Genomic DNA, 12345 nt, shown 5'->3' on the forward strand with positions numbered 1-12345 from the left:
GCACCATGGGAATTATCCGCATAATTTCGGAAATGCGTTCAGTAAGTCAAAATCTGGTCCCGATACTGCTATTATGCGGATAATCGCAGCGTCAAAATAATGCAGATAACTCTGGTCCTCCTCCGATTTTACGACCAAATTATGCTGCGGGGGGGGGGGACAAAAGGGGAGAGGTAAAAGGGGAGAGAGTGCAAGAGAAAAGTGAATAAATAAAAATAGAAATAGAGAAAGAAAGGAGAGAGAGAGGGGGGGAAGGGACACTGAGAGCCAAACGCAACGATAGAAAAGAAATTAAATTGATAGAAGGAAAGAAAATAAATGAAGGGCAGGGGGGTAAAAGATAGAAAACAAATTTCTTTTAAAAAGACTTTTCTAATATTTGTAATTTTGCTCAACACCACGCCGCCGCGCCCAACGACACGCTGGGATAAAAGTTCCCGTAATTTGCTTTCACATCGCCAAAATACCTGCGAAGTTACGAGCATGTGCAGTGTGGTCTGATAAGCAGGCAAGGCGGGAGATTCAAAATCACTAGCCCAGCAGCCACCCACGCCGCCGCGCCCAACGACACGCTGGGATAAAAGTTCCCGTAATTTGCTTTCACATCGCCAAAATACCTGCGACCTTGGAAAAATCCCCACGAAAGTTCTCGTAATTTCGCCAAGTACCTACTATTTAGCGGGTATTTTCTTTCGGGGATATTACGCGTAGTTTGCTTTCACATTACCAAAATACCTGGTATTTTCTGATCGGGGTAAATTTCCCGATCAGAGAATACCTGGAACTGGCGAACTTCGAGGCGGTCTGAAACCACCTATTGTGATTCGGGTATAAAGAAATTCTTGAAAGCTGGTAACAAGAAATTTTTGGGGGGAATAAGGCTTGTAAGCAAATGGGCATTTCAAGGCATTTCATGTCAAGATCTCTGATTAAAAAAAATTAACAGAAAAATATGGGTGTATATGAAGAAAGGTGCAAAGGGAAAAGAGTGTTCATGGGTATAGAATGTTTAGGCGTATACATTTTTTGAATGATCCTTATTTCTGTGATTAAAGGAGAAGTGCAACCTGATGAAAGATTTGTTGTAGAAATAACCGGAAAAAAAAGATACTGGTGAAGGTTTGAAGAAAATCCATAAATGATTAAGTTATTTAAAATATAAGTTTTTTTATTTGATGTCAAATACCAGCAGCTCCCCCATATGTTTTGCAATATAAAATGCATAGATTTCAATTTTGGAATGGTTCATGACAGCTAAAAAAATTCTTCTTTGTGGAGTGGGTACGTTACGAAAGAATTTACCTGTTGACATAATAGAGGTACAATGAAACCATGAATTATACTACTGATTCTGACTATGAATCAATGAAGCAAAATCTTGACCTAACTTGAATACATGAATGATTGTCAAATCAAATAATCACAAAATTAATCATCATCAAATCATAATAATAAAGTAACAATAGATTAATGTCTAACATTACTTTTCCTACCAGTGAGTATGTCATCTACTTTAACTAATGTATAGGACTGTAAATAATGAACAAGTCAAGATATTTACCTTGCATCTTTGCAAGAGTTAATGCTGCTTTGATGATTGATGGATCACCTAGATCTGTCTTTGACCTCCTCAGGGGTTTATGTCGTGGTTTTGGTGGTTTGATCCCAGATTGCATGGCATGGCTGATACTGCTTCCCTGGCTGCTCCCTGAGGCACGCATCCCGTTGCCACGACTGCCCAGCAGGTCCTCCTGACTCTCTGAAAGGAGATAGGAATAATTGGAGATTTTGGGAGAAGCAGTCTGTGACGGGTAGGATAGTCTTTTGTATGGGGAGGAGCGAGGGGTAACAACTGGCGATGGATGGTCAGAGATGCGTTTGTTTCTTCTCAAGGGTCTAGGAGATGTCTTTGAAATGCTGTCCTCAAGACCCTGAGATGGAAGCTTAGGGGTACTGGTAAGCATGGTCAATGCATCTTCTTCAAGATGCAAGGTACTACTGTCAAGGGAATCTCTGGAATATCTCTTTGAGAGATTAGAGTTTGAATCAACACATGTTTCTGTCTTGGAGGATGGACCAGGCCAGTTGGGTTCCTCGATACTTGATGTTTTCAAGAGTCTTGGACCAACCTTCAGCAATTTTGTAAGAGACCGAGATGGTGATGATGACAATGGTGGCAATGACGATGATGGTGGCGGTGATGATGCTAGAGTGGTAATACTGGATGTGGTTGCCATGGTTGTAGATAGCCCACAGTAGGGAATGGAAGACGATGAGAGAACATCGGGTTCTCCAAGGTATGACGGGGAGGACGGTGAGGAATACGCAACATCCGAACCTGACAGGACCGTTACAGCGCTAGGCAACATGGTAGAAGACATCACAGAGTCTGCTACACAAGAAGCAGACGCAGGAGAGATCAGTTGGGGTATGACTGCTTTCACTGACAGAGCTGGGACCCCATCTCCAACAGGCCCCATGTTACAATTTTCACCTCCAACTCATATCAATATCACGTTTCCTCCAAGGCAACAAGTCGAAAATCCCCTTGAAACATCCACTACCTTACTCCATCTCCTCAAGCCTGTTACACTGCTTCAAGAACCTTCCCCAATTCAGGCAAATACATCTAATACTGTGGCTGTCTGAAGGGGCAGTACTCGTCATATGGCTCCAAAGTGGGAATACACAAAAATGCATCAGAAGTGACAAAAGCTAGCTCCTGCTTGTCGGATCAGGGATGGGCAGGTACAAAGCTGGGACTTCACAGTCCAATGAAGCTCTACAGAAACGACTGCAGATTATTATTCAAAGGCATACATGCGCTCAAGAGGGCTTTGAGGGGACCCACACAAACTGTATGGAAATGAGTTGAGGCCTGATAAGGGTAAATGGAGAAGGCCGTGGGCACTCCTACTTAGGTTATGTAACAATTATTTCAAGAAGAGAAATTACAGCAACATTCATTTGAAAGTATACTAAAACTAATCATTATGAATGTCCAAAAAAACATTTGAGAACATACTAAGTTAAAATACTGTGAAAAATTAATTATTGGGAATTACATGTACAGCAATACTTGGAAGTTGAACCTAATCTACCATGAGGCTTTACTTGAATTTAAAGTTTTTTATTCAAGGGTTATTGTTGTTAGATACTATTGGGGCAAATTGGGATATTATCTTACAATGACTTCCCTTGTATACAACTACAATATGAGAGAAAGTTTCTGAAGCCATCCCCCCCCCTTCTCTTTCTTTTCTCTCAGGGCAATCACTACTTTTTTGCTGCAATCTTTCTTTCAAAAAGTAAACTATATTGAACTGCTTTAGGCCAATGACCTAATTGTGAGGGGTGTGATTTAAGACTGCACTATTACATGCACAACTCCATATTCCTATTTAAGCATTTGTAGCTCAGTATAATGACGTTGATTAAAGAATCATAATTACGAACACAAATATTAAAAGGCAAGTCCACCCCAACAAAAAGTTGATTTGAATATGAATATAAAATCAAACCAATGTAACGCTGATATGCAAGTATCCCCTACAGAAATTTCCAAGCTTGCGGGAAGCGTGCGACTAGCTTGCGCAAGCTTGCGGCATGCTAGTAACTAGCATGCGGCTAGCTTAATAAGCGTGTGATATGCGTGCAGAGTAATAGTTAAGCGATCTTTTAGCGAGCAGGGACTGTTCGCTAGCAGGCACTCGCTTATTAAGCGAGCGCCCTGCTAGTCGCATGCTAGTTACTAGCAAGCGGCACGCTTAAATTTCTGCAGGGGATTCAACTGTTTTGTGAAATTTAGAGAAACTTTTACGTATTTTATTTTACATTTAATTTTCCCCATTTTTTCAGAATTAGGCTATTATGATTTTTCTCTCATTGAAATCAAGTTGTTGTTTTTTTTTTTGCTGGGGTGGACTTGCCCTTAACCCAAAGTTCATAAAATGGGCCATGGGGTCAAACTGCCTACCACACTGCGTAAAATCAAAGCTGGCATTGAGCAGAGAACATTGCATGAATGCTCTATTGCTCATCACAGAAATTATATTACCAAACGTAAACAAGACTGATCATTCATGTCTTGTCAAGCTTCTGGGCTGAAAACTTGCTTGAATGTAACAACTGCTTGTATCAGCACTGCATAGTCGAGAATAGTGGGATGTTTTTGCCTCCAAAATATTTCCCCCGACATGACAATTACAGTGTTTAATGGTACGCATCACAAGCTATTGAAAAAATATAAGTTGTTTTCAATCTCGTCAAGGAAAACTTTTATATTCAAACCTGATGGGACTCCCGGGTATGTTAAAGTTCCAGTGAGTGGTGGTGTGTTTTTCACAGGATTAAAAAGATTAAAATTGTCTTCTCATTATCTTCCTGAAGGAACTTGTTTACTTTCCGTCCTTCATACTTTATAAAATGTTACAAAATACAAATAAAAGTAAAAAGAAGAGTTTGACAAAGCAATGAAGAGGTTGAAAGTGTAAGGTGATCTCAAAGAGATGTTGCTTGTTGTGTTTATCGAATTATGTAAGCTGTGGATTTTACAGGTGTTTGGTCTGTAGCAGTGGTGGTGAGGGTGGTGGTGGTTGTGGCGGTAGGGGTGAGCAGTGGGTGGAAGTAATGGTGGTGGTAGTGGGCGGTGGTAGGTGGTGGTAGATGTGGTGATGGGTGGGTTGTTGGTGGTGGTGATGGTGGTGGTAGATAAGGTGATGGTTGGGTGGTGTTGGTGGTGGTGTTGGTGGTGGTGATGGTGGCGGTGATGGTAGTGGTGGTAGAGGTGGAGGTGGTGATGGTGGCGGTGATGGTGGCGGTGGTGGTGTTGGTGGTGATGGTGGTGGTGGTAGATGTGGTGATGGGTTGGGTTGGTGGAGGTGTTGGCGGTGATGGTGGTGGTTGTTTTTGGTGGTGGAAAGAAGGTTGCAGTGGCAAAGGTAGACGTAGTGACAACATTGGAAGTGGTGGGGTGGTAGATGACGTGATGTTAAAGGTAAGTGGTTGATAGTGGTGGTATCTAGTTGTGAGACTGGTGGTGTGGTACAAATGGGAAAGTGGCAATACTGGTAGTTTTAATAATTATTTGTTGGTAGTACATGTAGTTGTTATCAATTGCAAGACATAAAATTGATTTGGTTACCCTAAATAAATTAGCAATTAAACACAGGTTTCTTGCAACACCCCATTTGTGGTAGTTGCAGTGGTAGTTGCAGTGGTAGTGGTGACAGTTGTGCCATTGCAATGATAGTGACAGTGGTAGTGTTGTGATAACAGTGGCACTTGCAGGTGTTAGAGTGGTGGTGGCAGCAATCGCTGGTAGTGTTCATGGTGGTGGTAGTCATTGTGGTAGTGGGTGGTAGGTAAAGTGGCAGCAGTGGTTGACAACATAGGTATATGGGTATGTGGTTGGTAGATAGAATGATAGCAGTGGTTGATGACAGATATATAACTGTGAGTTACTGGTATTGGAATATTCGTGGCGTTAATAGTGGCAGTAGCGCAATTCCATAAAACATGTTCGTCCGACCCCCTATATGTGGGGGACCTTAGTGAAATTTTTTGTCTCTGATTTCTAGCTCTTTTGACAGTCTGTAATGTTCTCAAAGGACCATAAATTGGTCGGCTTATAAAGTGAAGTAAAACTTGAGAAAAATGGGGGTCGGACATACAAAAAGGTTGATAATTTTATGGAATTACCCAGTATTGGAAATTTTTATTTATCTTTCTCAGCAGTATGATTATGGATTGTTGTCATACTAGTTGTTGATGTTACCTAAGTTGTGGTAGATGTTACTGTTTTGTTCCCAAAGAATGTTTCAGGTACCTACCTGGTCTAGAGAAGCCATCATCCAATAGATCTTCTCTACTACCAGTGGCTGGGGTTAGATTAGTAGGACTATGTGGTGTAGAACTAGATAGATAGCCTGGAAAACCTACAAAAAAACAATCAAGGCAAAATAAATAAATATACTTTATTTCAAAATCATTTCAAACATTTGAAAAAGTTGGTCACGAATCAGTAGATGATGTCCATGAAATATTGGACAAAACAAAGAAAAAACAGGTATGGATAACAAAATCGTATTCATCACACAAGAGATGCAGAAGATTTTATTGGAAAATTGTGTGTACACGAAAAGCTAATATACATGTATGGGATGCATACTCTGTAGTGCTGTTCACAATTTTTAGCATGTTATTTAAAGAGAAATGCCAGTAGTTGCAGTAAACACTGATTTCATGAGAAAGTCTGTAAAACCAGGCTTAATTGTCAGTATGTCATCGAGGATCTAGATCTGGTACAGTTACATAAACTGAACTTTGTGAAATCTTGAAATCTACGCTGAAAAATGTTCACACTGAAGATAACCAACACAGATAGGCACACATAGGACAGTGTATTATTATTGCTGGAATAAAGACCCGACGGAAGTGACCGAATCCGCACTTATTTTGCTGATTTCTCAGCAATTACACAATTTCTTCCAGAATCCTTTGGCACATATTTTTTATTCATACAAACAGACACTTGGGTGGTCATTATATTAGATTCTGTAAAAAGTCATTTTGAGATCGTTACCAAAACTGGAATTTATCTTTACGCCTGTCATGTTCACAAATATTGTTTGAAGTTTTAAACAAGTTTGTTTAAATACTTCAAATGATTATATGAAATTTCACTATAGTAGTTTCTAAGGTAACTTATTTATGATCTCACTGGGAAAACAATTGCTTTTTATGTTACAACCAACATATTCTAAGATTACACATTGATTGTTTAAAAGATGTGACATTTTGCAAACCATACTTTTAAACCAAATGATCTAGGTAAGGCTTCAATATTCATCCATTTTCAGAAATTGTGAAGAATTGAGGGATATTAGACCACCTTTGTCATAATTAAAAACGGAAGTCTTTCTAATGAATTCACAGCTTTCAGATATCCTGATTGCATCTCATCCAGAAAAGGAGAATCAATCTCAAGACCCAGTAGCAGCACAGCTGAAAACAATTAAGACAGTATATGTCTAGACTACAGGTCAAAATGCTTCGCTGCCAGTAGGGCGTACCTTAGGCAAGTTCTCTTAAACCCAAACAATTTTAAGGAAGGGTTAATTATTCTGTGCATGATGTTACAGTTTACCAGCAACAGAATACAAGTACCTACACTGACTGAATGCTGTTAGGTATGATGTGCATGATTTTTTTTTAACCACCACAATTTGTGGAAAGGTTAATAATATTTCAGATTGTTGATATGATATATTATAATTTGATTTGATCAAATTAATTGCAGAATGAATTGGACCAAACTGCAAAGTCACTATAATACAGTCCTTTTCATGACCTGATAACAGCACCCGCTAATATGCTACAAATATGTTAAAAAGAAATATCTAAGACAGTCACCAATAAACTTTTTCCCAAAACAGATGGCAGCATTCAACTATACATTAAACTAAGAGATGGGGAAAGTGGACTTACAAAAGAAAACAAGAAGAGCTTTAGAGATCAAATAATGATTGAAAATGGAGATAGGTATTGGACTTGCATGTCAAGTTACTTTTTCAAATACAGTTTGCTAATGATTTTTGTAAATTTTCTTTAATATTTTTCTGCTTTTATTTAAAACAGATTTCCCTTTTTATAGACTGGCATCCTAGTCAAGTTTATATAAAGTGTGATACATTTTTTTCCCAATATAAACCCGTTGAAGACAGACCCCACATATAAAGTGGGCTGGAATCAATAGAAAACATGTGCAATAGTAAAAAAAAATCATGGGGTAGAAGCTAAAATGCCTGATTAACTTCAACCACACAGAAGATCTATGATAGCTCATACAGGTTTATCAGAAATGTGATATGACTACAGTTTTCATCAAATTTAAGACTGGATTATAGGTCACTTTCATTTCGTTCGAACTGTTATCAAAGAAATATTAGAAATTATGATCAATATTCATTGAGCTATATTATCAGTTCATATGGATCTATACAGCCTTGACTGGATGATAGCTTCTAGTCTTCGCTAGCAGACCCTCAATTTTGCCTTCATAGCAGGGTAGGAGATAATATTTATCTTTTAGGGCTATCTTTAATTCCACGTTGGGGCCATTGCAGCATGTGGGAGCGATTTCTTCCTTTTTAAAGGGCTACTTTTTAGGGGAAACAAGCAAATTATGCAGTAAATCCAAATATCATTATTCTGCCATATTTAGAATATTGATTTCTAAATAATTCTGGATATTGTTCATGACAAATCTTGGGGAAGCTCTAGAAAGAATGGTTGCCCCAAAGAGTTACACTTCGTAATTCCGAAGGTTCATAATTCCGAAACACGTAAATTGCCTATACCTCGATGTTCGTTAATCCGAAAACATAAAAGGGTTCGTTAATCCGAACATTTGTGGCGTTATTCCGAAGGTTCGATGATCCAAAAACGAAATAAGGTTTGATGTTCCGAAGGTTCGTTAATCTGAAAACGAAATAAGGTTCGTTGTTCCAAAGGTTCATTAGTCCCAAAACGAAATTAGGTTCCAACTAACTAACAAACCTTCGAAATTACGAACCTCCTTTCGTTTTCGGATTAACGAACCTTCGGAATTACGAACCTCATTTTGTTTTCGGACTAACGAACCTTCAGAATTACGAACCTTTGGATATACAAACCTTCGGAATAACGAACCTTCGGAATATCCGAACCTTTGGAATAACGAAGCTTCAAAATTACGAATGTATGCTGCCCCAAAGCATGCATTTGGGGGGAATTTAAGGGGCGATTTGGGCTTTCAAGAGGGTGAAATCTCCTATTGCTCTCATGTATATCCTATGCTGGTTCATAGTACAAATGAGTAACTACTGTAATTATCAATGTAGATTTTAACAGAATACTTTGATAAATTGATTCCCCTTTAGAGGATGAATTATTAATGTTTGAATTCATCGTTGATCGAGAGAAGGGATAGAAGTAGAGAAAAAAGATCGATGAGAGATTTAATATATGATTGATTAATCCCTTTAAAATATTAAACAGATACCGGTACTGACAAAGGAGAAATCAAGAGACAAAAAGGAAGAAAGACAGATATTCCAACAAAAAAAACACATAATGAAAGAAAAGAAAAAACAGAAAATCAAGAGAATACAGAAAAATGTGAACGAAACGAAAATGACAAAGATAATAAACAGAATAATAAAAAGAGTGAAAGAAATACAAATTTTTATAGGAAAAAATGAAAATAGAAATTCAAATGTTTCCAACTGCAAATGAAGTTTGGCATGTAAGTTACACCGTAATTCATGAATGATCAAATTTTATTGTCAGCTAGAGGTTTACCTCGTCTACTTTCAAAACATTTATTAGTAGGACCTAGTCTAGCAGTCACTGCGAGACTAGACTAGTCCCTGAGCGCCTGCATCCTGTTTACATGTTCTAGAATTTGACCCCGCTCTTTGGGGGAAGGGGGAACTCCGAGCCCCTAACCTCTAAGAGGGGGAGTAATGGAAATAGGCTCTACAGGGTGATGCGAATACGCTTGTCTGCAGAAAATCAACTGCAACCATGCAAGTTTACAGACAATTTTGTAGAAAGAAACAAAATATGGAACGGATGAAGAGTAATGTTAATAAATCAGACGCCCTACAGGTAGAAGACACCATTGACAGTGCTCTAGATTACTTGTCTCATTGTGAATTAAGTTATCATATAAATTATCAAAGAAAATGAAATTGGAACTACATAGAACAAAGGCTTAGAGAAGAAAACTTTTAATAAAGTGAAGCTTGAGGAGTTGCAGTGGAAAATGATTTTTGGTTTTTTTTTTAATCAATGTGTATTGCTATATCAATCTTGATGTACGCCAAGCATGAAAACCTCAACAGAAGATGAAAAAAGGACATAGGTTGATGATAATCATCAATACAGATACGCACATATGTAAAATGTTTAAATTAGGCCTGTAGGCGTATGTAGTTTGCAAAATGGATGATCTATATGCTTGTAAAATAATTTTTGCTCAATAAATTTTCCAACAAAATCATTAGACAAATACTTTGTGATCATTGGTGATTACTGGCCATTTGGTAGTCAGTCCGATTGGAATCTGTTAGAATTCTTTTCATGGTCATCACCACAACAAAGTTTTGTGATTAATAGAGCGAGAAAAACTATCCCGGTGATAAGCAGACATAGGAAAAAAAAACAAGTGACCTAATAAGGGTGTGTTTATGCTTCCATTGCGAGGACAGAATCAGCGATTTCAAACGTCGATTCAAAACGCCGATCGTAAACATGGTTTTTGGAGTGCTGTTTATGCTTAACTTTTCAGAGCAAATCATGATCTCCAGCTGGCTTCGCATCGTTAAGCGAGGTCAAATTGGGCACGCCTTTTTTCGAAAGTTTTTTTTTTCCAATTGTTGTTTTTACGTAGAGATAACAAGGAGCAATACGACTATATTTGCCCGCGGATTTTCATCTCACCGGAAGCATGTACCAAATGACGTCATTTAAACACGTTTACGATCGTGGTTCTGTTTATACTTCCCCAGAAAGCCTGATTCTGGTCAAACGACGTTTACAAACGCACCTTTTTGTGAGTTTACAATCGGCGTTTTGAAACAGCGTTTAAATGAAAGTAAGCATGGACGCAACCGTGTTTTGGACTAATCACGTTTGGAAACGCTGATTCTGGCCTGAAAAGTGGAAGCATAAACACGGCCTAACTTGGAGCTGCCTTTGAAAAAAACTGATTTGAAGTGGCCAGCTTGAGATCCAGCCTTGACATTTATTGTAGAGTACAAGTCTCAAAACACAACAGTGTTTGTAAACATTACGGTTGAAGGAACGCTTAATCTATTCACAAATTAATCTAATTACTTGTTAAGGTTAACTGCACTTTAAATTCGGCAAAGAAAAATGAAATCAGGGCAACACAATTTCTTGATCAATGAAATCCAGTTTCAGTGCCAGTTATTCTCCTTTTTCAGCCTCTTACGGAATGAAAAACCTCCTTGACTTTATCAGAATAAAATAAATCCATTAACATTAATAACAAACGATGAGATTATATGACAACCTTGACCTCATTCAATCAAATGATGCTGTTTCAAATGGGTGTTTCATCGAGATGTTTGGAAGATATGAGCAACTTTATGAATGACTGGTGATCCTTTCTTGTAGTATATTATGTAGGGCCTACACCAGGGGCCCATTTCACAAAGAGTTATAACTGTTGTAACATAAATCCAAATCCACTACCATGGCAACCTTGATTCTGATTGGCTGCTGAGCCCTGTTACCATGGTAGTTGCCATTATGGCAAAGTTACAACAGTTGCAAGTCCTTTATGAAACGGGTCCCAGATTTCCATGATTGACAATGATTTAGTTCCTAAGAAGGGTCACCAGTACAGTCGCCCGTAACTAAGAAAGGGCTTTAAGAAACACCCACCAGTAGACTGAAAAAATAGCTTGTAATGCAGGGCTACGTCTTTCTCGAGTCAAATTTGTTTCTAAGAGATGCTGATCCTGTTACCCCTTTAAAAATTCCCTCTTTTTAAAGACATCATTCAACATTGTAATTTTGCTGAATGATACAATGAACGTTTTATTTGAAATACACCATTTCCAGTGCAATCAAATTGAAATGTTGAAAATAATTAAATAAAATTTTGTACAAACTATAGTGACTGTTTAGTCAATTCTGTATTTTCTTCCACATGTGCATTTTGAAACTCACATACAAGTGAATTAGGCTCCATTCAAACAACTTAAATTTGTAATATTTGTATAAAAAGTGTTAAACTTGCAATCATTTAAGCATTAACTGATATCCGAATGAGAAACATGACTCATCATTCCAATAAGATCAGTTCCTCATTTGACACCATACTCAATATGTTCATGTGAGATACATATCCTTCAAGCTTGCATTTTAAAGGGTTTTAAGTAGCTTCTTATGGGTAAATGGTCTTTTTATGCTAAGGCCTTCCATACAATACTTTGACATTGAAGGTTCAAGGTTTAAGATTTTATTAGAATATCCACATATCGCAATTAGGCTGACTTGCATTGGATTTACAAAATATAAAAATAAAATAACATGACAAACATGATAACAAGGGAGACAGATTGAAGAAAAAGAGGATAGAATAAACATATGGGGGGAAAATAAGTAATAAAATCTAAGTAACAGTCCCATGGTCACTATGTCTTGCCTTTTACAGGAGATTCTGCTGCTTTTCAAGGCTCTACATACGTGTATATTTTAAAAAACAAAAAAAATCATGCAAGACCCTGCAGCATATTGCTATGACAGCCCCAGCTCTCCTTCAAATAAAGG

At 38.0% G+C, this 12345-nt stretch overlaps 1 protein-coding gene across 1 annotated transcript in view; it reads right to left on the reverse strand.

Moving 5' to 3' along the window:
• Positions 1 to 12345, reverse strand: part of LOC121429428 — a 45781-nt gene that overhangs the window by 22792 nt on the left and 10644 nt on the right. The window contains 2 exon segments of the mRNA XM_041626413.1: positions 1562 to 1759; positions 5832 to 5936. Coding sequence (XP_041482347.1) covers positions 1562 to 1759; positions 5832 to 5936 — 303 coding nt within the window.

Source organism: Lytechinus variegatus, chromosome 16 (genome assembly GCF_018143015.1).
Source record: "Lytechinus variegatus isolate NC3 chromosome 16, Lvar_3.0, whole genome shotgun sequence".
In the NCBI taxonomy this organism is placed as follows: Eukaryota; Metazoa; Echinodermata; class Echinoidea; order Temnopleuroida; family Toxopneustidae; genus Lytechinus; species Lytechinus variegatus.